Here is a 19,224-nt window from a genome sequence, read left to right as displayed (position 1 = left end):
TCCCATTGGGTTTCGTTACTTTATTTTTTTCCCATAGGGTTTGATTTTTATCACAGGAGGTCTATGTAGTTTTGATAATAGACCAAATTAGTCATTCTGTCAGTTGACCGTTAGTTGACTTAACAAAAATTCACGTGGACCAATCAAATGTTGACACGTGGCACTTACTTAAATTTTTTTTTTAAAATTAAAAAAAAAAAACAAAAACAAACAAAAAAATTGGGGGTGGCCCCCATCTGCCCGGATGGGGGTGGCTGAAACCACCCCCAACCACCATTGGGGGTGGTTTTGGCCACCCCCTAGGCTCCATGGGGTTGGCCGAGCCACCCCCAGTACCCACTAGGGGTGGTTTTGATCACCCCCTTGAGCACCAAGGGGGTGGCCCATGGCCAAAGGGGGTGGTTCGGCCACCCCCAATTTTTTTTTTTTTTTTTTTTTATAAATACATTATTTTTTTATTTAAAAAAAAAAAATTAAGTATGTGCCACGTGTCAACATTTGATTGGTCAATGTGGATTTCCGTTAAGTCAACTAATGGTCAACTGACAAAGGATTAATTTGGTCTATTATCAAAACCACAAGGATCTCCTGTGATAAAAATCAAACCCTAGAAGGAAAAAAAATAAAACAACAAAACCCCGAGGGGTATTTAGTATTTAACCCAAAAAGAAAATTAGGAGTATTTTGGTTTTTTTTGATATTTTCAAACTCTAAATTTGATAAAGGGGTTCAAATTGAGAGCAATTGAAAGTTTATGAAACTAAATTAAGAGATTTTGGAGTTTGGAGAGGTTTTATCAAATCGAGTGAAAGTTCAAGGGTCTTCAGTAAAGTTACCCCTTTTATATTTATTTTTCCTGTTCTTTTCTTTCATCACTTCTATTCTTTTGCTTCTTGATTTTATCCTTCTTTATTTTATTGATATTTTATACATAATCACCCTTGTGGGTTTGAAAAGTTTTAAGGGCAAGGTTTAGAATGGTGGGATATCCGGTTTTATCTACTTGTGTATTATGTTATTCCTAGAAAACTAAAGGATGTCCACGATAACAGCAGCTTGTAATAAAAAAAAAAAAAATAGGAGTAAAAAGGCATGTGGTTATTAGAAAATCATGAGTTTCATTGAGGAGAATCAGGAATGGCCAAGTGGGAATAAGGATTGAAGATGCCGAATAGAAAAAAAAAAAAAAAAAAAAAAAAAAAAAAAAAGGATTGAAGATGCCCTTCATCCAGGTGGTGATAGGTTGATGCTCAAAGGGTGTTGAATTTCTCCAAAGAATTTTCTGCTCAAGGGTAACCAAGGAAAATATGTTAGATGGTTTCAGGTTGAGTTTGGCAGGCAGGGCAACAGCAAGAGTTTTGATCTATAAAAGTGGACATATCACTCAAAACAAGACCAGAGTGATCTCTCTTTACTTATTACTCAAAAAAGTGGACACATCAACTGAAACAAGATCAAAATGGAAAGGAAGTATTTCATGATCAAAATTGAAAGGAAATATTTCATGATTCATATTAAATTTCACAGCATCTAACAACGCATATATTGCCTGCATTGCCACATCATTTAAAATTTTTAAATGATATGACACATTGTACACCGTTAGATGCTATAAAATCTAATATAGGCAAAAATATGGTTCCTCTCCATGTAGCTTGAAATGGAAAGGATCCGATTCCAATATCACAAAGAATTTACACAACATGAATTTATGATGAACAAGCAAATATGAGAATACACATTTGAATGTTCATTTCCTTAAGCCATTACCAAAAGCTACCTAAATTACTATCTAGCAAGATAGCTGATAATACTCTCTTGAGCACAGCTGGACCAAGTACCACACAGCTAGGAACCTTACCTCCACTTTCCCAAACATCGCCTCATTCATAACTCATCAAGTGTACAAACAGCGACGCTTCCTTTATTGCCATCAGAAAAGATGGAAAAAGCTCACTAGTTGTTACATACTATAGAGATCACAAAGTCCAGCAGAACCCCTATATGATCTCCGATCAAACCACAGTACATGATCAACATGCTAATTTACTACATAGATCACTCACAAAGCTAAAGATATTCCAACTCCTACAGCTTTGAAGCTGCATCCTTGTCCAAAAACCAAGTCAACTCTCCTTCAGGTGAAACCATTTGAACAGGCAGCTTATCAGAATTTTGTCCATTTCCTAATGCTCTCTGCACGGCTCCAGCTTGAGGGGCACCAGTCACCACAAGGGCAATATATGCAGACGAGTTGATCACTGGAAAAGTAAAAGTAATTCTCTCCGGAGGCGGTTTTGGCGAGTCCTTAATGAAGGTGACCCATCTCTTGTTTTCTTTGAGGAGAGGGTGCCCTGGAAATAGAGAAGCCACATGTCCATCTGGACCCATTCCCAGAAGCATGAGATCAAACTTTGGAAACCCACTAGCTGCTGATAAAGCTAGCACACCGCAGTTAACCAAATGTTTGAGACGGGTCTCATAATCATCGGCTGCACCCTCAGCTGACAGTGCATCATTGATGGCATAAACATTACCAGGGAGAATTGGTACCTGACCCAGAAGAAAGTTAAAACAGGTTTAAATTGACTAAAGAGTATCACAACTGGAGTGGCTGTGGACGGCAAAATGAAAATTGTTATTAACAATTAGACTAAAGTATATGAGACTGCCTTCTAACTACAATCAAGCAGGGAAGAAATGGTAAAAGACACCAATTATCATTCAACAATACCCAAATCTTTGCCTCTACCTACCTGAACCTAAACCAATCATAATTAAACTCAACAAAGCCACAACCAAACTATGCTCTCATAAATTTGTTCATAAGTGACCCAATATTTTATTTTGACCTTACCCTTGCAATTCCTTCAACTCAAGTAAAGCCACACTTAAGTCGTGGAGCCATTAGTCTTAGATCCACAAGTTTACAAGTTGCAGCGCAATAAAACAATGTCCGAATACACCCAATGCAATATTCAAGCATTAAGGTATCATAAATAACAGCATAATCTTAATATGCATTCTTTTAAATATAAAATCAGAAAATGATCAAGAAACATACCTTAGAAAGAAGGCCATCATAAGCAAGTTTATAGTTACTGTCTTTGTGATCCTTTGGCACTACTCTTTCATCTACCCAAAAGACATGCCATTTCGACCATTCAACCGAATCGATGTACAGGGGTTCTACTAGTTTCCTGAAATCCCAAAATCACGCAACAATGCTCATATTATCAACAAGCCTAGCACTGACCTTTACCCTCCTTTTGGCTACTAGTAAAACCATGTAAAAGGAAAGAAAATATGTCATTTTCACTTGTAAATTCAACACTGTTCGGTAAAATTGAACATAAAAAACTCACCTCAACCTTGGAATATGGAAATTTTTGCATCTATTTCATGTGGTCCAATAATAATGAATAACCAATGATTCTCAATTTTCTCTTCTTCCACACCAAACAGACCATTAAAAACGTGCCCAAAAAATAAAACCAGCTTGCCCACATGCACAGATAGTTAATAGATGATTTTTGTTCCAAGAGCCCGTTTGAGAGTGCGATTTTAGAGAAATAATTTGTATTTTTAAACCAAATCGCAATTTTGAAATGTTTGGGATTGCGATTTTAAAGCAAATTTTAAAATCGTGAAAAAATTTGCGATTTCGATAAGCTGACTAGAAGGTGCTTATTTGAAAAAGTGCGAATTTAAGCAAAAATCACGATTTCGCTTAAACAAAAATTTGGCGCAATATTTACCTATTTTTTAGCGGGAATGAAAAAAATTACAAGAAACCCATCTAAAATATATTAAAACCCTTCGTTTCTCTTCTTTTTCTTCATCCTTTCTCCATCCCTTCATCCTCTCTCAGCCCCTCCATCATATAAGAATCTCATCTTATGGAACTCTTTTGCTTTTGTAAACCTCTCCACTGTTTGGTGTTTATGCGGATGTTGTTTTTTGTGGTTTTGTGTTTTCACTGTCTGTTGTATATTTTTTGTGGTTTCGTGTTTTCTCTGTCTATTGTATATGCGCTTTTGTAATTTGAATCGTTTGATGCTGTTTTATGAATAAAACTTGTCTTTTTCTTCTTTCTTTTTTTCGAAGTTGATTTTCGATTATTGTGCATTGTGTTATGAACAGTGACAAATCCTTATTGGTAATTTGGCCGTGAAACTACAATTATATCGTAATTATATGTTAATGTTATCCAAACACTCAATTGATAAAAAAAAATATTTTTTAGTATGTTTTACTAAACACCTATACAATTTAAAAAAAATAGCAATTTTAAAAACACAATTTTTAAAAACGCAATTTTTAAAATTGCACTTATTAAAATCGCACTCCCAAACCGGCCCTAAACCTAAATCTCCATTTTCCTTTCATTTCCTCCATGCGTTTCCCATCAATAAAAATCATCATCCGGGGTATATCAACAAATCAAAACAAAACAAGAAAAAAGGAACCCTTTTTACCTGAGGGACTTGATGAGAGACCCACCAGACAAAACGATGGTAAAAGCCCCTCTCTCTTTGCAGAACTTATCAGACAGATCGGCTATGTACTTGGCCAGAGACACAGCCACCTCCTCCTCCGTATCAAACACCTCCACCTTCCTCTCAGCTGTTGCTGCCATTGACGCCTTCGCAGTGGCGGAGCCATGTTGGTCTTTGGGAGTGCCGTGATTTAAAAATAAAAAAAATAAAAAAAGTAAAAACTTTTTACCTACAACGACACCCATCTTCTCCTCACCTTCTCATCTTTTCCACTAATAGTAGTCCTAGTGGGTGTTTGGCTATTCATTTGTTTGAAGGCTTGAGTCTTGAGATGAGATGAGAAGAGAAGAGAAGAGAAGAGGTGAGAGCACTGAGAGGAGATGAGATGGAAAGAGAAGATGAGAAGGTGAGAAGTGAGCTAATGAGGAGTGAGGGTCTTGTGGAAATCTTCTATAAATGAGTGGTGGTGGAAATCTTATAGAAATGAGTGGATAAATGAGTGGTTAAAAACTTAAAGACAAAGAAACTCTTTTAAAAGTGAAACCCTAAGCCCCCCTCCAGAGAGCCGCCGCCTCAGGGGAGGAGGGATGCAGGCGACCTGCATCCCTCCTCCCTTTCTTGCTTCCCGATTTTTGTTTTAGGTTTGTTTCTGTCTTTGGTATTTTCTGTTCTGTTGTGCTTGTGTTCTCTCTCGGTGGGTATTGCTTTTGGGGGTTTTCACTCAAACTCTCCCCCTCTCTATTTGTTTGTGTGTGCCGCCGATCTCCTCCGCGCTCGCTGTCGGGTCTTTTCACGCGCCCCTCCCGCGCCAAGCTTTTTGTGCCACCTTCCGCAACAGTTTTCGGCCAGCTCGCGATCGGCCTCCTCCGGCTGCCGTGACCCGCTTTGAGTGTTTTTCACATTTATTTTCCTATTTTGTTGTTTTTCTGTTTTGTATTTCCTTTGAGTTCCCCTGTATTTGGTTTTATTTGCTATAATTTTTTTTCTTGTATTAGTTTTATTATTCCCTTTATTTCCCTGTATGGTTTTATTTATGCTTGTAATAAGGCTTTCTCCTCCTGCTTTGTTGCGCCCAGTTGCTGCCCGATATTACTGGTCCAAACCTTTGGGTTGTGGATGTGAAATTTATTCTGGCTTTCGAGTCGAGGAGGATGAGTATCGGCTTGTGGGTTTTGCTCTCAAGGTCGAGGAATAAGTATTGGCTTGGGGGTTTTGCTCTCAAGGCCGAGGAATAAGTATCGGCTGAGGGGTTTTGCTCTCAAGGCCGAAGAATAAGCGCTACCTATGCATTAGATTGTGTCTGTTTGATGCAGATCTGAGTTTTCAACCTGATATTTAGTCATAGGTTAGCGGATGCTGTGTTTGGTTAATTTGGTCTGTTGTTGATGACTGTATCTATAGCTTCGGCTATGATTTACTTCAGAGCTTTTTGCTCTGTTTGTAAGAGCTTTAGGCTCGCAACTTTTATCAATGAATGAGTATGATATGTTTCAAAAAAAAAAAAAAAAAAAAAAAAAAACTTAAAGACAAGAAATAAATTTTTTAAGGAGAAAAAAAAAAAAAAAAACTGCCCGAAAGGAGTAGGCTTGCGCGTGAGTTGAAGATTGAAATAAAAAAAAAAAAAAAAAAAAAAAAAAAAAAAAGAAGTAAAAGAGTCAAGAAATAATTGTAGTCAGAAGAAGAAGGTGCGACTTTTAAGGTAGAAAAAAAAAATATATATTAAAGAGAATAGAAAGGCATTAGATTCTAGAAGGTGAGGAGAACTAAGGCGAAAAAATAAACAAAGAAAGGCCTTAGAATTTAGATTCTAGAAGGGTGAGTGAGTGGAATTTGAAGGAAGAAAAAAAATAAATGAAGAGAATAGATGTAACTTGTAAGCATTAAATTCTAGAAGGTGTGAAGTTGAATTTTAAGGAAGAAAATAAATAAATAAATAGAGGAGTATGCGTGAGGAGGTGAAGTACTAAATTAATATAAGACAATTTAAACTAAAATATAAGTAACAAAATTAATTAGTGTGGGGAGGAAGTTTAGAAGACAATTTAGAAGATAACTTCTTTTTTTTTCTTTTTTTTTCTTTTTTTTTTTTTTGTGTTCCATCATTTCTTTTTCTAATTCATTATTTGTTTTTATTGGTTTACATCATTCGGCTAGACCTTATTGTATTTGATTTGTTTTCAAAAAATCTCTTAAAATACCTCTAATTTACTGAAATGTACTAATTTTTCTTAGACACTATTAATTGTGCTCAAGTTTATTTCGTAAATAGTTTGTATTATTATGTGTTTGTGATAGTTAGATAGTATTTTGAATGGTTATTTTGATTGTTGAAGTCCTTGTTTGGATTTTTGTTGTTGTTGCTCATGTTTATAGCAAACTAGAACACTTTTCTATTAGGAATGGAACTTTTTTTTTTAATGTTTATTTTGTTGCTTATATCTATATAAACATTGACTAAACCAAAAAAACATGAATTTAATTTCACTATTAATTTGAATGATTGAATAACTTAAAGGGTGGAGAAATTTTTAGGATATCAAAAAAATTTTAGCGACACTCCCAATATGAATTGTCTGGCTCCATCACTGTGCCTTCGACCCAAAATGATCACAGAGCTTCGTCTTCTCAATAGACAGATTCCTATTAGCCAGAAAGCACTCCAATAACGAGTGAAAACTAAAAGATGTCCATGATAACAGCAGCTTGTAATAAAAAAATAGGAGTAAAAAGGTGAGTGGTTATTAAAAAATCATGAGTTTCATTGAGGAGAATCAGGAATGGCCAAGTGGGAATAAGGATTGAAGATGGCCTTCATCCAGGTGGTGATAGGTTGATGCTCGAAGGGTGTTGAATTTCTCCAAAGAATTTTCTGCTCAAGGGTAACCAAGGAAAATATGTTAGATGGTTTCAGGTTGAGTTTGGCAGGCAGGGCAACAGCAAGAGTTTTGATCTATATGAGGCGCCTGACTCTCTCTCTCTCTCTCTCTACTTGTTACTCAAAAAAGTGGACATATCACCCAAAACAAGATAAGAGTGCTCTCTCTTTACTTATTACTCAAAAAAATGGACATATCACCTGATACAAAATCAAAATGGACAGGAAATTATTTCATGATCAAAATGGAAAGAAAATATTTCATGATTCATATTAAATTTCACAGCATCTAACAACGCATATATTGCCTACATTGCCATGTCATTTAAAATTTTTAAATGATATGACACAATGTACACTGTCAGATGCTGTAAAATCTAATATAAGCAAAAATATGGTTCCTCCCCATGTAGCTTGAAATGGAAAGGATTCGATTCCAATATCACAAAGGATTTACACAACATGAATTTATGGTGAACAAGCAAATATGAGAATACACATTTGAATGTTCATTTCCTTAAGCCATTACCAAAAGCTACCGAAATTACTATCTAGCAAGATAGCTGATAATACTCTCTTGAGCACAGCTGGACCAAGTACCACACAGCTAGGAACCTTACCTCCAATTTCCCAAACATCGCCCAATTCATAACTCATCAAGTTAACAAACAGCGACGCTTCCTTTATTGCCATCAGAAAAGATGGAAAAGCGCACTAGTTGTTACATACTACAGAGACCACAAAGTCCAGCAGAACCCCTATATGATCTCCGATCAAACCACAGTACATGATCAACATGCTAATTTACTACATAGATCACTCACAAAGCTAAAGATATTCCAACTCCTACAGCTTTGAAGCTGCATCCTTGTCCAAAAACCAAGTCAACTCTCCTTCAGGTGAAACCATTTGAACAGGCAGCTTATCAGAATTTTGTCCATTTCCTAATGCTCTCTGCACGGCTCCAGCTTGAGGGGCACCAGTCACCACAAGGGCAATATATGCAGACGAGTTGATCACTGGAAAAGTAAAAGTAATTCTCTCCGGAGGCGGTTTTGGCGAGTCCTTAATGAAGGTGACCCATCTCTCGTTTTCTTTGAGGAGAGGGTGCCCTGGAAATAGAGAAGCCACATGTCCATCCGGACCCATTCCCAAAAGCATGAGATCAAACTTTGGAAACCCACTAGCTGCTGATAAAGCTAGCACACCGCAGTTAACCAAATGTTTGAGACGGGTCTCATAATCATCGGCTGCACCCTCAGCTGACAGTGCATCATTGATGGCATAAACATTATCAGGGAGAATTGGTACCTGACCCAGAAGAAAGTTAAACAGGTTTAAATTGACTAAAGAGTATCACAACTAGAGTGGCCGCAGATGGCAAAATGAAAATTGCTATTAACAATTCGACAAAAGCATATGAGACTGCCTTCTAACTACAATCAAGCAGGGAGGAAATGGTAAAAGACACCATTTATCATTCTACAATACCCAAATCTTTGCCTCTACCTACCTGAACCTAAACCAATCATAATTAAACTCAACAAAGCCACAACCAAACTATGCTCTCATAAATTTGTTCACAAGTGACCCAATATTTTATTTTGACCTTACCCTTGCAATTCCTTCAACTCAAGTAAAGCCACACTTAAGTCGTGCAGCCATTAGTCTTAGATCCACAATTTTACAAGTTGCAACGCAATAAAACAATGTCCAAATACACCCAATGCAATATTCAAGCATTAAGGTATCATAAATAACAGCATAATCTTAATATGCATTCTTTTAAATATAAAATCAGAAAATGATATCAAGAAACATACCTTAGAAAGAAGCCCATCATAAGCAAGTTTATAGTTACTGTCTTTGTGATCCTTTGGCACTACTCTTTCATCTAACCAAAAGATATGCCACTTCGACCATTCAATCGAATCGATGTACTGGGGTTCTACTAGTTTACTGAAATCCAAAATCACGCAATTACAATGCTCATATCATCAACAAGCCTAGCACTGACCTTTACCCTCCTTTTGGCTACCAGTAAAACCATGTAAAAGGAAAGAAAATATGTCATTTTCAGTTGTGAATTCAACACTGTTCAGTAAAATTGAACATAAAAAACTCACCTCAACCTTGGAATATGGAAATTTTTGCATCTATTTCATGTGGTCCAATAATAATGAATAACCAATGATTCTCAATTTTCTCTCTTCCACACCAAACAGACCATTAAAAACGTACCCAAAAAATAAAACCAGCTTGCCCACACGCACAGATAGTTAATAGATGATTTTTGTTCTGAACCTAAATCTCCATTTTCCTTTCATTTCCTCCTTGCAGTTTCCCATCAACAAAAATCATCATCCGGGGTATATCAACAAATCAAAACAAAACAAGAAAAAAAGGAACCCTTTTTACCTGAGGGACTCGATGAGAGACCCACCAGACAAAACGATGGTAAAAGCCCCTCTCTCTTTGCAGAACTTATCAGACAGATCGGCTATGTACTTGGCCAGAGACACAGCCACCTCCTCCTCCGTATCAAACACCTCCACCTTCCTCTCAGCTGTTGCTGCCATTGACGCATTCGACCCAAAATGATCACACAGCTTCGTCTTCTCGACAGACAGATCCCTTTTAGCCAGAAAGCACTCCAGTAACGAGTGGAAGTTTTTTGAGAGTGAAAGAAGATTGAAAGAGATGTATCACAGCTTACTTAAACCATTCAGATAAGGCTTTAAATACAGAGGAAAATTATTCCTCATAAACAAAGCAACAAGACAAAACACTACAAAACATACAATCATAATTGTGCACCACCAATTAATGCTCCACTATCCATGAGTCATCATCATGATGGTCCGCCATCATTAAGTCAATTCCATCATTATTGCTAACTCCATTATTCTTCTAACAACGAGGTAGAACCGGTCCAGCAGTGAGCAGGCTACAGGCTTAAAGCAGTTGGGCGTTGGGTCACCGCACGGGACTTCTTGACTCTTAAGAATTCGGGCCCAAACGTGACTTTAGAGTAAAAATATTATGGCCCGCATGGACAGAGGATTGGAGTTTATACTTGGGACTTTTGATTTATTCACCATATTTAAACGTACTTTTAATTCTCTAAAAAAAACATACTTTTAATTGAATATTCTTAATTCATAGGATAATTTAAATGCTAATATAAATATGAGTGAGTCTTTGGTGTTACCATTGTTTTAAGTAGGGGTGGACAGATTAACCGATTACCGATTACTGGCTGTGTACCGGTTTCGACCGAACCGATATTAACCATAACCGATATACCGATATCCTTATCGGTTAAATTTTTTATACTGGTATGCTTATCGGTTCGGTTTGGTCCGGTTAGAAATTTCATATCGGTTAACCGTTTAACCGATATAAACCGTTAAGTAGAGGATGCCAAAACGACATAGTTTTGGGATTATATATATACCTATGTAACCTTATCTTAATTTGGGATTAGGTAGGTTTTTTTTTTTTTTTAGTGATGGCATTTGATGGGATTTCTTTGCCTTTGGTGAAAGCATTTTTCATTAACTAGTTTTGTTAGTCTAATTAGCATTCATTATGTTAATTAGTCCATTTGCTTTGGAAAAATGTATTTTATAATATAAAAAAAAGTTGTGGAGGATCAATATAAAAAAACTTCAATTTTTAGCCCAAAAAACAAATATTTGGGTCCAAACAAAAAGTATTTGGGCCCTAAAATAATTCATTTTTAATAAGTTATTTTGACCAAACAAAAAGTATTTGGGCTCTCAAAAGTAAAAATAACTCATTTTTTGCCCAACAAAATAAATGAATATAAAACCCACGGTTAAATGGGTTAATCGGTTTGACCGAACCGTTTAACTGTGTACCGTTATAACCGATAATTTCGGTTAAAATTATTATTGGTTTGGTATCGGTTAATAAACCGTTTAACCGAAGATTATCGGTTAATAACCGATAAGAGCCAAAACCGGACCGTTTTGACCGATACCCAAGCCTAGTTTTAAGGTAATAAGAGAAACTGCAATTTTAAAAATAAATCATAAACCTAAATGGACCTTAAATATAATTATTCGAATATGAATCACTAAGATAAAAACATGAACATCACATATGAAACACATGAACATCAATGATTAGTGGTAGGAATATTCTAACACGGACAAAACCTTTTTTATATTAAAAAATTAGGTTTTTTTTTTTTTTTTTAATTCAATTTATTAAATTAATACTTACATGTAATTTTTTTAAAATAGAACATATATTTTCACTTGCATTTTAAAAAAATAAAAATAAAAATTATACGCTCGCCACCTTCAATTTTGTTTTTGTTTTTTTTACAAAAATTAATTAATTTTTTAAATATTTTTGATTTATATTTGAGATGATTCAGTGTGGTTGTATTTTTTTCTCAAGTGTAAGTTTGGTCTATTGGGCTGAGGTGTCATCACCTGATTTGTAGCACAAAAGTCCCCTTTTGTGGAAGGACCACACAGAAGATGCTCTCCCCAACCAAAACCCTAAATTTCTTTCCCTATAAACGTATTGACCCCAAACCCTTGCCGCTTAGAGCGAAACGGAGAGAGCGAAGGCAAAATGCAGATCTTCGTGAAAACCCTAACCGGCAAGACCATCACCCTCGAGGTCGAGTCCAGTGACACCATCGATAATGTCAAGGCAAAGATTCAAGATAAGGAAGGTACGGTACTCTTTCATTTTCATTTTGAAGGATAGGATCCGATCGAATCGGTTGGTCTTGGATTATGGACATCTTGCGGTTGTGATTTGACTGTGAAATTCTCAGGTATTCCACCGGACCAGCAGAGGCTGATCTTCGCAGGGAAGCAGCTCGAGGATGGCCGTACTCTTGCGGACTACAACATCCAGAAAGGTTGGTTTTATAAATCTTAGTCTATGGTTGGTTGCCGATAAAACCTATGAAGTTGAAAAGAAAACAGTTCTTTAATTCATTTTTCCGGCGTGCAAGTGATCAATTTCAAGCCTCTGTTTGTGTTGATAGCTTTAATATATTGTTTTAGTTTATGATAAATCAAAGCGTTATTGTTAAAATAAATGGTTTTGTATTAATCTGTTTTGAGCTCCCGGGGTTGAGTCTTTATGTAACCGAGGAAATGCTGGAAAGGATGTTGAATTGCTATGATCTCTGCCTTTTTAAGTTCCTACAAAAGTTAATGCTGAAGTGAATCCCAAATATCTAAATCTCTGAACTACGTAGTGTAATAAGGTTTTTTGTTTGACTCCTATAGATAAAGGAAACTAATCAGGATTGAATCACACATTTAGTTTTGTAGTTGATTTTTTATTTGCTATTTATCTTGAACATAAATGTGCTTCTGCAGAGTCAACTCTTCACCTTGTTCTGAGGCTTCGTGGTGGAATTATTGAGCCATCTCTTATGGCATTGGCCAGGAAATACAACCAGGACAAAACAATCTGCCGCAAGTATGTTTGCATTTGTTGGTTTTTATGATAACAAGTCAAGTATCGTTGAGCTTTATTTTCATGTAATCACAAGGGCTTTCTTTCTGTTTTGGCCCTCATATTTTTACTTTTGACCTTTCAAAATTAGCAATGTACCTAATGGTCATATAATTCTGATGTTCTCTTGACTGAAAGGCCTTGTCAAATGAAGTACATGATTTAATTTATTATTTCAAATAATTTGCTAATAAAGTCCCACTTTGTTATGGAAGTTGTATGCTTAAAATTAACTTGTTGCATAACAATGAATTTATAAATGCTAGCTCTTCTTGCCCATTTCCACAATTCGTCATTTGGGTGTTTTATTTCCTAGAGCACGTGACAACTTGTGCTTTCCCATGTATTGATTTTTGTAAGTCTGCTTCACCATTTAGTTTAGTTATGATTGATGTTGGATACTCGCAATTGTTTAAGCCAATGTTTATATCTCCTGTACCACTATTAAGTTTTCAGGTTCCATGAAGGTTTTTTATGAAGGTTTTTTTTCAGACATGTCCTGATCAAATGTTTCTGGCGTTTTGTGGAAAGCTAGAAAAATTCGTAATTTCCTTTTATGTATTATTACTCAAGTCATGCACACATTTTATAATGAAATTACTTCTTTTTCTTGTGTCTGGTATTGGGGCTTAATAGAAAAATAGAAATATCTTTTGTCCATATTTTCCTATATATGTGTTGTGATACTTCTAATTCTTAACGTTGAATTCCATTTTACAGATGTTATGCACGCTTGCACCCACGTGCTGTCAACTGCAGGAAAAAGAAGTGTGGACACAGCAACCAGGTAGATCATCTTGGACTACTGTTATTGATTTATAGCTATTGTTTATTAGTTATTTAATTCAGAAAATTTCTTCAATTTCTGCACTTGTAACAAATTGAGACAATGTTTAATATTCTACCTTGAACTGCAGCTGAGGCCAAAGAAGAAGATCAAGTAGACTACTGATTGTGAGGAAGAAGTGCCATGGATTCTAGTGGGTCACTGTCTGTTTTGTTTGAACCATGGTAGTATCAAAAAGTTTGCTAGTGGACTTTTAGAAATCCGACATAGCTTTGAACTTTTGAGATGGTTGCAATGTTACTTTGTTCTAATATGCTTTGAATTTTTTCGGGCATTAGATATGCCTTGACATTGAGCTGTTCGTTTTTTGTGTTGAAATCAAACCTTTTACTTTTAGTTGATTGAGCATTGCTTGGGTCATTACAATGTTGAAGGGTGATAGCCTGGATGATCAATATGGCATGTGTTTTACATTAGAGCTTATTTGGAATTACGTTTAAAATGTATTTTTATTATGTAAAATGTTTTGAATTGAAAGTAGGTATCTCTCGTAAAAAATTTTAAATTATTTATTTAGTACTTTTTTTTTTTTGAAAAATATACTTTACTTTTTTGAATTATCCTCTCATTTGCACTTTGACGTTCAATGTTTAAAAAGTGACTCCCTCGAAGTTTAACACAGTGACAAAAAAATTCATCTGTTATTTTTGGCTGTCACTTTGGACTGAAACCTAGTCACGTGCATGGGACGTGACACTTTTCAACCAAAAAGTTCAAAAATGTCCTCGGGGATAAAGCGCAAACATAAATTACTTCGGGAGGTAAAGTTTTAACATAAATTACTTTGGGGGTAAAGTGTAAATATAAATTACTCTTAAATTATACTTCAAAATGACTAGTCAATTAGAAGTTTCTTTAGAATTCATTATAAATGTTAGTTTTACTTATTAATTAGGCAATGTGGGACTTAACACTCATGACTATCTTTATAAACCACCCACTCTATGTGGGCTTATCTCATCTTCTTAATATGAAAAAGGGGTGTTACACCACATATTGTAATTTTAGACTATCTCTATAGAGTGATTTGACTCTTATATATATATATATATATATGGTTACTAACAAAAAAAAACGTCGCAACCAAACCCGACGTATCACCTAAACCTAGACCCTAAATTTATACCAATTTTTTTTTAAAAAAAATTGTTTGGCCATGTGGGTGGCGTTCGGCTACCCCCAAGGGCCGGTTGGGGGTGATTGAAGCCACCCTCACGGCTTTGCCAACCAAATTTTTTTAAAAAAATTGTTTAGCCCACTCCCAAGGCCATGAAGCCACCCCCAACCGATCCCTAAGGTGGCCGAACGCCACCGGTCATACAAAAAATTTTAAAAAATATATTATTATATCAATTTAATTTTTATTTATTTTTAAACTAAAAAATAATATTCTATTATATTTTAATGGGTGTGACACTTAGCAGTTTGATGGCGTTAAGATGCCATCCTCACCATCAACTGGAGGCCTAAAAGGACCGGAGAGGATCCTCTTCCTATAAAAGCAACCTGACCCCAAACCCTTACCGCTTAGAGCGAAACAGAGTGCGACTCTGTGCGAGGGAGCGAAGGCAAAATGCAGATCTTCGTGAAAACCCTAACCGGCAAGACCATAACCCTCGAGGTCGAGTCCAGTGACACCATCGATAATGTCAAAGCAAAGATTCAAGATAAGGAAGGTACGGTACTCTTTCATTTTCATTTTGAAGGATCGGATCGATCGAATCGGTTGGTCTTGGCTTATGGACATCTTGGGGCTGTGATTTGACTGTGTGAAATTCTCAGGTATTCCACCGGACCAGCAGAGGCTGATCTTCGCAGGGAAGCAGCTCGAGGATGGCCGTACTCTTGCGGACTACAACATCCAGAAAGGTTGGTTTTATAAATCTTAGTCTATGGTTGGTTGCCGATAAAACCTAGTAAGTTGAAAAGAAAACGGTTCTTAATTTCATTTCTCGGGCGTGCAGGAGTGATAAATTTCGAGGCTCTGTTTGTGTTGATAGATTTAATATATTGTTTTAATTTATTATAAAACAAAGCGTAATTGAGATACGAGGCGATGCTAGGCTAGAAAAAAAAAATCGAGTACATTGAGTTATAAGGCATTTTTTTAGTTAGTCTCGTAACTTTCGTATCCTAGCGAAGTGATGGGCAAATTGTATCTTGGTGAACCATCCGTAGATGAGCTTGCGTTGGCAAGAGTTCTCTTTCCTGATTTTTGGTTCTGGAAATTCGAGCCATCAATTGTCCTCCAATGAATGCAATGTTAGGATGCTGGAAAAACGAGTCTATCAGCTTAAGCTTTTAGGATGGGCGAATTTAAAAATTTTCTTTGCAATTTACTTCTCATTTCAATTGAATATTCAAGTTGTTGGTCTCCTCACTTTTTGAGGGAGAATTCAAATAATTGAACTCCTATTTTTCGAATGCTACTCAGCATTCTCAAGTTTCCATCCCTTAGCATTCTTGTCTATCTCTTGGTTTTTTTTTAAAGAAAAACAAGAAGCAAAAGAACAACGAGATTTCTACTAGCTTCAGATTTTGAGATAACTAGTGATCTAAAATGAGTGAATATATATTCAATTTATAATTGTTTTTCTTCTCTAAAGAAGCAAAATCTCAACTTTGTTGAATGACTACGTAGGATTTAGAAGGATAAATGGGCTATGAGTAATTGACTTGATAAATTGATTTTTTTGTTTGGAGGGCCAGAGGGGTGTGAAAGTAAATGGTTTTGTATTAATCTGTTTTGAGCTCCCGGGGTCGAGTATTTATGTAACTGAGGAAATGGTGGAAAGGATGTTGAATTGTTATGATCTCTGCCTTTTTAAGTTCCTACAAAAGTTCATGTTGAAGTGAATCCCAAATGTCTAAATCTCTGAACTATGTAGTGCAATTAGGTTAAATGTGTGTGACTCCTATAGATAAAGGGAACTGATCACATTTTTTACTGTAATGCTGATAGGATTGAATCACACATTTAGTTTTGTAGTTGATTTTTTATTTGCTATTTGTCTTGAACATAAATGTGCTTGTGCAGAGTCAACTCTTCACCTTGTTCTGAGGCTTCGTGGTGGAATTATTGAGCCATCTCTTATGGCATTGGCCAGGAAATACAACCAGGACAAAACAATCTGCCGCAAGTATGTTTGCATTTGTTGGTTTTTATGATAAAAAGTCAAGTATTATATTCATGTAATCACAAGGGCTTTCTTTCTGTTTTGGTCCTCAAAAGTTTTTACTTTTGACCTTTCAAAATTAGCAACGTACCTAATGATCATATAATTCTGATGTTCTCTTGACTGAAACCTTGACAGATGAAGTACATGATTTAATTTATTATTTGAAATTTGTCTATGTCAAATAATTTGTTAATAAAGTCCCACTTTGTTTTGGAAGTTATATGCTTAAAATCAACTTGTTGCATAACAATGAATTTATAAATGGTAATGCTGCTTCTTGGTATAGCTGACTATACGACTGTATGTCATGTTAACTTGCTATCTCTTCTTGCCCATTTCCACAATTCGTCATTTGGGTGTTTTATTTCTTAGAGCACAGGACAACTTGTGCTTTCCCTTATATAGTTTTTTGTACGTCTACTTCACCATTTAATTTAGTTATGATTGATTTTGGATACTTGCAATTGTTTGAGCCGATGTTTATATCTCCTGTACCACTATTAAGTTTTCAGGTTCCATTAAGTTTTTTTTTTCAGACGTGTTGATCAAATGTTTGTGGCGTTTTTTGGAAAGCTAGAAAAATTATTAATTTCCTTTTATGTGTTATTACTCAAGTCATGCACACATTTTATAATGAAATTTCCTCTTTTTCTTGTGTCTGGTGTTGGGGCTTAATAAAAAAATAGAAATGTCTTTTGTCCATATTTTCCTATATATGTGTTGTGATACTTCTAATTCTTAACGTTGAATTCCATTTTACAGATGTTATGCACGCTTGCATCCACGTGCTGTCAACTGCAGGAAAAAGAAGTGTGGACACAGCAACCAGGTAGATCATCTTGGACCACTGTTATTGATTTATAGCTATTGTTTATTAGTTATTTAATTCAAAAAATTTCTTCAATTTCTGCATTTGTAACAAATTGAGACAATGTTTAATGTTCTACTGAACTGCAGCTGAGGCCAAAGAAGAAGATCAAGTAGACTACTGGTTGTGAGTTAAAAGTGCCATGGATTCTAGTGGGTCACTGTCTGTTTTGTTTGAACCATGGTAGTATCAAAAAGTTTGCTAGTAGACTTTTAGAAATCCGACTGGTAGCTTTGAACTTTTGAGATGGTTGCAATGTTACTTTGTTCTAATATGCTTTGAATTTTTTCGGGCAGTAGATATGCCTTGACATTGAGCTGTTCGTTTTTTGTGTTGAAATCAAAACTATTACTTTTAGCTGATTGAGCATTGCTTGGGTCGTTACAATGTAAAAGGGTGATTGCCTGGATGATCAATGCGGCATGTGTTTTACATTAAAGTTTATTTGAGATTGAGTTAGAAAGCTTAAAATGTATTTTAATTATCTAAAAAGTTTCAAATAAAAAGCTTGTGTGTCTGGTAAAAATCTTCATTTATATAATTATTTTTTTATTTTTTATTTTTACTTTGGAAACACTATTTTTCAAAAAAATCTTAAATATGCGTTGATGTTGCGAGCACTGAAATGTGTGGTCATGCACTAATTTCGTTTTACTAATGATCTTTCAGTCGCACACCATATTTAAATGGATTAGCCTTGCTTATTTACTGGTTTTAGATTTGCTCAATGATGGTGTTCTTCAAGATTTGGCTTTCTTCTACATCTTGGATTCTAGCCATCCCTTGGGAAGGAATTGTACAAATTGTTAAGAGGATCATAAATAACTAGTGAAGGATGTGGCGATGACTTTTGATTGGGTGTGTGATGTGTATAATGCCATTCTTAAACGACCTATTTATCTTCTAATTAGCCGGTTTAATGGCTGTTTCGTCAATCACTTTTATTGTGAAGAAAAATGCTACATTTTTTTTTTTTGTTACAACTTTTGATGTGTTTAGTGCTTGATTGGAGGGTGTTGAATGTTACATTTTTTTTTTGGCTGTAATAATAAAATAGTTAACGAATCCAATCTTTTTCACGGTTGATTTTATAAAAAAAAAAAAATTGGAAATACTTTCAAACACAATTAAAAGCTGCTCACAAAGTATTGAAAAGATGCTCACAAAGTATTGTCAACAATGGTGGGGCAGAGAGCCTTTAAGCAACACGCATGCTAGTGGAGTAGTAATAATGTCGTCAAATATCTTTCATTGTGGGGTTCAACAGGGAGACCTACCCGCCAGTAAATAAACTCGAATGTCACTAAACCATCACTCTAGTGGTAAGAGTCTTCGCTTTTATTCATCACCTAATTCTCAACCTTTTTTTTTTTTTTTTTCTTTCTAATCATTGTTGTAAAAATATAACTTCATTTATTATTATCAACATTTTTTTATTTTTG

The 19,224-nt window shown here is 35.5% G+C and overlaps 3 protein-coding genes across 4 annotated transcripts; 1 reads left to right on the top strand and 2 right to left on the bottom strand.

Moving 5' to 3' along the window:
• Positions 1-1,902: 1,902 nt before the first annotated feature.
• Positions 1,903-4,850, bottom strand: LOC132176055 (putative 6-phosphogluconolactonase 4, chloroplastic). Its single transcript, XM_059588172.2, has 3 exons — positions 4,479-4,850; positions 3,065-3,200; positions 1,903-2,553 (listed from the first exon to the last, which is right to left on the bottom strand). The coding sequence occupies exons 1-3, from the start codon at positions 4,742-4,744 to the stop codon at positions 2,089-2,091; spliced, it is 867 nt and encodes a 288-aa protein (XP_059444155.2). The 5' UTR covers positions 4,745-4,850; the 3' UTR covers positions 1,903-2,088.
• Positions 4,851-8,037: 3,187 nt separating this feature from the next.
• On the bottom strand, positions 8,038-10,168 carry LOC132167021 (putative 6-phosphogluconolactonase 4, chloroplastic). The gene is made up of 3 exons (XM_059577913.2): positions 9,793-10,168; positions 9,198-9,333; positions 8,038-8,685 (listed from the first exon to the last, which is right to left on the bottom strand). The coding sequence occupies exons 1-3, from the start codon at positions 9,951-9,953 to the stop codon at positions 8,221-8,223; spliced, it is 762 nt and encodes a 253-aa protein (XP_059433896.2). The 5' UTR covers positions 9,954-10,168; the 3' UTR covers positions 8,038-8,220.
• A 1,746-nt stretch (positions 10,169-11,914) lies between these two features.
• Positions 11,915-18,142, top strand: LOC132167306 (ubiquitin-ribosomal protein eL40 fusion protein). 2 transcript variants are annotated; one of them, XM_088512939.1, is made up of 8 exons: positions 11,915-12,088; positions 12,194-12,280; positions 12,750-12,782; positions 15,304-15,411; positions 15,518-15,604; positions 16,773-16,875; positions 17,677-17,743; positions 17,872-18,142. In XM_088512939.1, the coding sequence occupies exons 1-8, from the start codon at positions 11,986-11,988 to the stop codon at positions 17,896-17,898; spliced, it is 615 nt and encodes a 204-aa protein (XP_088369065.1). In that variant the 5' UTR covers positions 11,915-11,985; the 3' UTR covers positions 17,899-18,142. The 2 variants fall into 2 exon arrangements, with proteins under 2 accessions (XP_088369065.1, XP_059434215.2); XM_059578232.2 differs by lacking the exons at positions 15,304-15,411; positions 15,518-15,604; positions 16,773-16,875; positions 17,677-17,743; positions 17,872-18,142 and adding exons at positions 13,609-13,675; positions 13,806-14,074 and having other exon boundaries at positions 11,926-12,088; positions 12,750-12,852.
• Positions 18,143-19,224: the final 1,082 nt, after the last annotated feature.

The sequence above is a fragment of the Corylus avellana genome, chromosome 2, assembly GCF_965113065.1.
Source record: "Corylus avellana chromosome 2, dhCorAvel1.hap1.2, whole genome shotgun sequence".
Classification (NCBI taxonomy): domain Eukaryota; kingdom Viridiplantae; phylum Streptophyta; class Magnoliopsida; order Fagales; family Betulaceae; genus Corylus; species Corylus avellana.
The sequence above is the reverse complement of the archived record's forward strand: the minus strand, read 5'-3'. Positions and strand labels throughout refer to the sequence as shown.

Bases quoted from the DNA above. Each gene is read 5' to 3' on its own strand.
- LOC132167306 (XM_088512939.1), top strand. From the start codon at position 11,986: ATGCAGATCTTCGTGAAAACCCTAACCGGCAAGACCATCACCCTCGAG. The intron at 15,605-16,772 runs GTTGGTTTTATA...GTGCTTGTGCAG, and splicing joins GGACTACAACATCCAGAAAG to AGTCAACTCTTCACCTTGTT. The intron at 16,876-17,676 runs GTATGTTTGCAT...TCCATTTTACAG, and splicing joins GACAAAACAATCTGCCGCAA to ATGTTATGCACGCTTGCATC.
- LOC132167021 (XM_059577913.2), bottom strand. From the start codon at position 9,953: ATGGCAGCAACAGCTGAGAGGAAGGTGGAGGTGTTTGATACGGAGGAG. The intron at 9,334-9,792 runs GTAAAAAGGGTT...TTTGGATTTCAG, and splicing joins TCTCTCATCGAGTCCCTCAG to TAAACTAGTAGAACCCCAGT. The intron at 8,686-9,197 runs GTATGTTTCTTG...CTTCTGGGTCAG, and splicing joins ATGATGGGCTTCTTTCTAAG to GTACCAATTCTCCCTGATAA.
- LOC132176055 (XM_059588172.2), bottom strand. From the start codon at position 4,744: ATGGGTGTCGTTGTAGGTAAAAAGTTTTTACTTTTTTTATTTTTTTTA. The intron at 3,201-4,478 runs GTAAAAAGGGTT...TTGGGATTTCAG, and splicing joins TCTCTCATCAAGTCCCTCAG to GAAACTAGTAGAACCCCTGT. The intron at 2,554-3,064 runs GTATGTTTCTTG...CTTCTGGGTCAG, and splicing joins ATGATGGCCTTCTTTCTAAG to GTACCAATTCTCCCTGGTAA.